The sequence below is a fragment of the Pristiophorus japonicus genome, chromosome Y (assembly GCF_044704955.1).
Source record: "Pristiophorus japonicus isolate sPriJap1 chromosome Y, sPriJap1.hap1, whole genome shotgun sequence".
Taxonomy (NCBI): Eukaryota; Metazoa; Chordata; class Chondrichthyes; family Pristiophoridae; genus Pristiophorus; species Pristiophorus japonicus.
In genome coordinates this window covers 40,399,191-40,402,019 of record NC_092011.1, presented here as the reverse complement: position 1 = coordinate 40,402,019, position 2,829 = coordinate 40,399,191, and the positions used below count along the sequence as shown (strand labels likewise).

The window sequence follows — 2,829 nt, the reverse complement described above, 5'->3', positions numbered from 1 at the left end:
AGGGAGAGAGAGAGAGACAGGGAGAGAGAGAGACAGAGACAGATAGAAAGACAGAGAGACAGACAGAGAGAGAAAGAGACAGAGGCAGAGAGAGAGAGACAGAGAGAGAGAGAGAGAGAAAGTGTGTGAGAGAGACATAGAGAGAGAGAGAGAGGGGGGAGGGAAGGGAGAGAGACAGAGAGAGAGATAGAGAGTGTGAGAGAGACATAGAGAGACAGACACAGAGAGAGACAGAGAGAGAGACAGAGAGAGAGAGACAGAGCGAGAGAGATAGGGAGAGAGAGAGAGAGAGACAGAGAGAGAGGGAGAGAGACAGAGAGAGAGAGAGACAGAGACAGAGCCAGAGAGGGAGAGAGACATAGAGTGTGTGAGAGAGACATAGAGAGAGAGAGAGAGAGAGAGAGTGTGTGAGAGAGACATAGAGAGAGAGACACAGAGAGAGACAGAGAGAGAGACAGAGAGAGAGAGAGAGAGGCAGAGAGAGAGAGAGACAGAGCCAGAGAGGGAGAGAGACATAGAATGTGTGAGAGAGACATAGAGAGAGAGAGAGAGGGGGGCGGGAGGGAGAGAGACACAGAGAGAGAGAGAGAGAGAGAGTGTGAGAGAGACATAGAGAGAGAGACACAGAGAGAGAGAGGCAGAGAGAGAGAGAGAGAGAGAGATAGTGGAAAAAGAAAGAGAGAGATAGTGGGAGAGAGGAGAGGGGGCTGATAATCCTCTATCCATGGAGATATGGGGTGAGTGTTTGAAGAGGGGGGGGTGTATTTTTGTTACTCTGGGAGGGAGGCGGCCATTCCCTCCCCATCACTCCCCCCCCCCAAAAAAAATACCCAGATGGCTTCCACGTGACAAGCGGAGCGGCCAATAAGGGGCCAGCTCCCGCTTGTGCTGAGTTTAATGTCCGCTTGTCATAAAGTGCAGCGGATTGCGGTGAGTGTGTGTGTGTGTGTGTGTGTGTGGGTTGTGTGTCTCGCTGGCGGGGTCCCGGGGCAATGAGCGAGCACGGTTTGCTGAACGGCAGTTTCGTGGGACCTTTGCTCAGCATTCACGCCGCTGACGCGTTCTATTTTCCGAATTTCCGGGCCAGCGCCGGCGGTCAGCTGAGCGCCCTGCCTTCGCTCGCTTTCCCCCGCCGGGACAATGTCTGCCCCTTGCCCTGGGCTGGAGCCGAGCCCCCGTACAACAGCTGCCCGCAACCTTACCTCGGCGGAGGGGGCGGCGGAGGCGCAGGCGGAGGCGCCCTGTCGCTCAGCGCCGCCTCCTTCAACCGGACCTGCGCCGAAGATTCCGCCAAGGGCTTCTACCAGCGGGAGAGGAACGCCGACTGCGCGGGCTCGGGGCTCAAGCGGGAGGAACAGCGTAACCGCGGCGCAGCGGCGACCGGCGCCCTGCAGGACGCCACCGGCGCTACCCTCTACGCCAAGTACCACGTCGGCGGCCACCCGCTACAGACGGATGGCGGTTCGCCTCGCCTGGCGGACGCAGACAGCGCTGAGCACGCCGCCATCTCTTCGCCCGGAAACTCTCTGTCTGCTGGAGGTAAGCGGCCCCCCGCTTCTCAAGGAAACTCGGGCGCCAATTTTGGCAGTACCAAAAATAAATCCGTGTGAGCTGGTGGGGGAGTGGGGGGTGGCGGGGGGGGGGGGGTGGTTTGTAGATGTATTAATCTGGGGGGGTGACAGTGTTAAGGGTTTATTAAATATAACAGGGTATCTCATCAGCCCCCCCCCCCTTCTCACACACACATACACACTCTCTCCCCATTTACAGGTAGGGTTTCAGCCAGTGCATCCTTCCCAAATGAAAGTGCATCTTTCTAATAATAAAAACGAAGCATTATCTTATATAACTCAAACCACCCCCACCCCCTCACACACACCCCACCATCCCCCCCCCCCAAAAAAAAAGCCTTTGCAAAGGGGGAGAGATGACCAATAGTCTTCAGTGTGTGTGTATGTGTGTGTGTGTGTGCCTACAAAATTAATTGTAATTGATGACATTATGACAAATAGTTGCATTGGAGATTAAATATACCTGCGCCCCATAGAATTGTTCAGAGGTACATTTGCACATACAGTACTTGTCATTTTCTTTGTGGGGGGGGTGGGGAGAGGTGGAGGAAGGAATTATAATTGTGTTTTAAGAACGGATTTTAGAACCAAAATATTACCCGTTATTTTATTTCAATGCTGTGTGTTTCTTGTCATCATATCTTTCTCTCTCTCTCTCTCTCTCTGTCTCTCTCCCCCTTCTCTCTCCTCATCCGCTTAGGCGTTCCTTGGTACCCGCTCCACTCCCGCACACGGAAAAAACGGAAACCTTACTCCAAGCTGCAGATCGCGGAGCTGGAGGGCGAGTTTCTCACGAACGAGTTCATCACCCGCCAGAGGAGACGTGAACTTTCGGACCGCCTGGTTCTGAGCGATCAACAGGTTAAAATATGGTTCCAGAATCGGCGGATGAAAAAGAAGCGGTTACTGATGCGGGAACAAGCATTAACCTTTTTCTAGATAGTAGAGACAATTCCCACCTTAACACCCGCAGTTTGATTTTTTTTTTCCTGCCCCCTTGACCATAAGTTGCGGGTATGTGTGTGTGTGTGTGTGTTGTGTAATTTTTCATTTTAAAATCGCACGAATAATCAAACGCCCCGCGCGTACAAACACACATACTAACACACACACACACACACACACACAACCGCCCCCCGCCCCCCAGCTTATCACCACCAAGAACATCCAGAAAAAAAATCTCCGCTTGATTATCTATTGCTTTACCAGGATGTTGCCGGGACTGGAGAATTTTAGCTGTAGGGGGAAACTTTGTATT

General features: G+C 52.9%; 1 protein-coding gene across 1 annotated transcript; it reads left to right on the top strand.

Annotated features, from left to right (window-relative positions):
* The first annotated feature begins 992 nt into the window (after positions 1-992).
* Positions 993-2,510, top strand: hoxc12a (homeobox C12a). Its single transcript, XM_070869790.1, has 2 exons — positions 993-1,539; positions 2,272-2,510. Exons 1-2 carry the CDS (start codon positions 993-995, stop codon positions 2,508-2,510), a joined length of 786 nt encoding a protein of 261 aa, XP_070725891.1.
* Positions 2,511-2,829: the final 319 nt, after the last annotated feature.

What these genes read in the sequence shown, in the direction of transcription:
- hoxc12a (XM_070869790.1), top strand. Translation starts at nt 993, where the DNA reads ATGAGCGAGCACGGTTTGCTGAACGGCAGTTTCGTGGGACCTTTGCTC. An exon ending in AAACTCTCTGTCTGCTGGAG is followed by an intron (nt 1,540 to 2,271) that starts GTAAGCGGCCCC and finishes TCATCCGCTTAG; the next exon opens with GCGTTCCTTGGTACCCGCTC.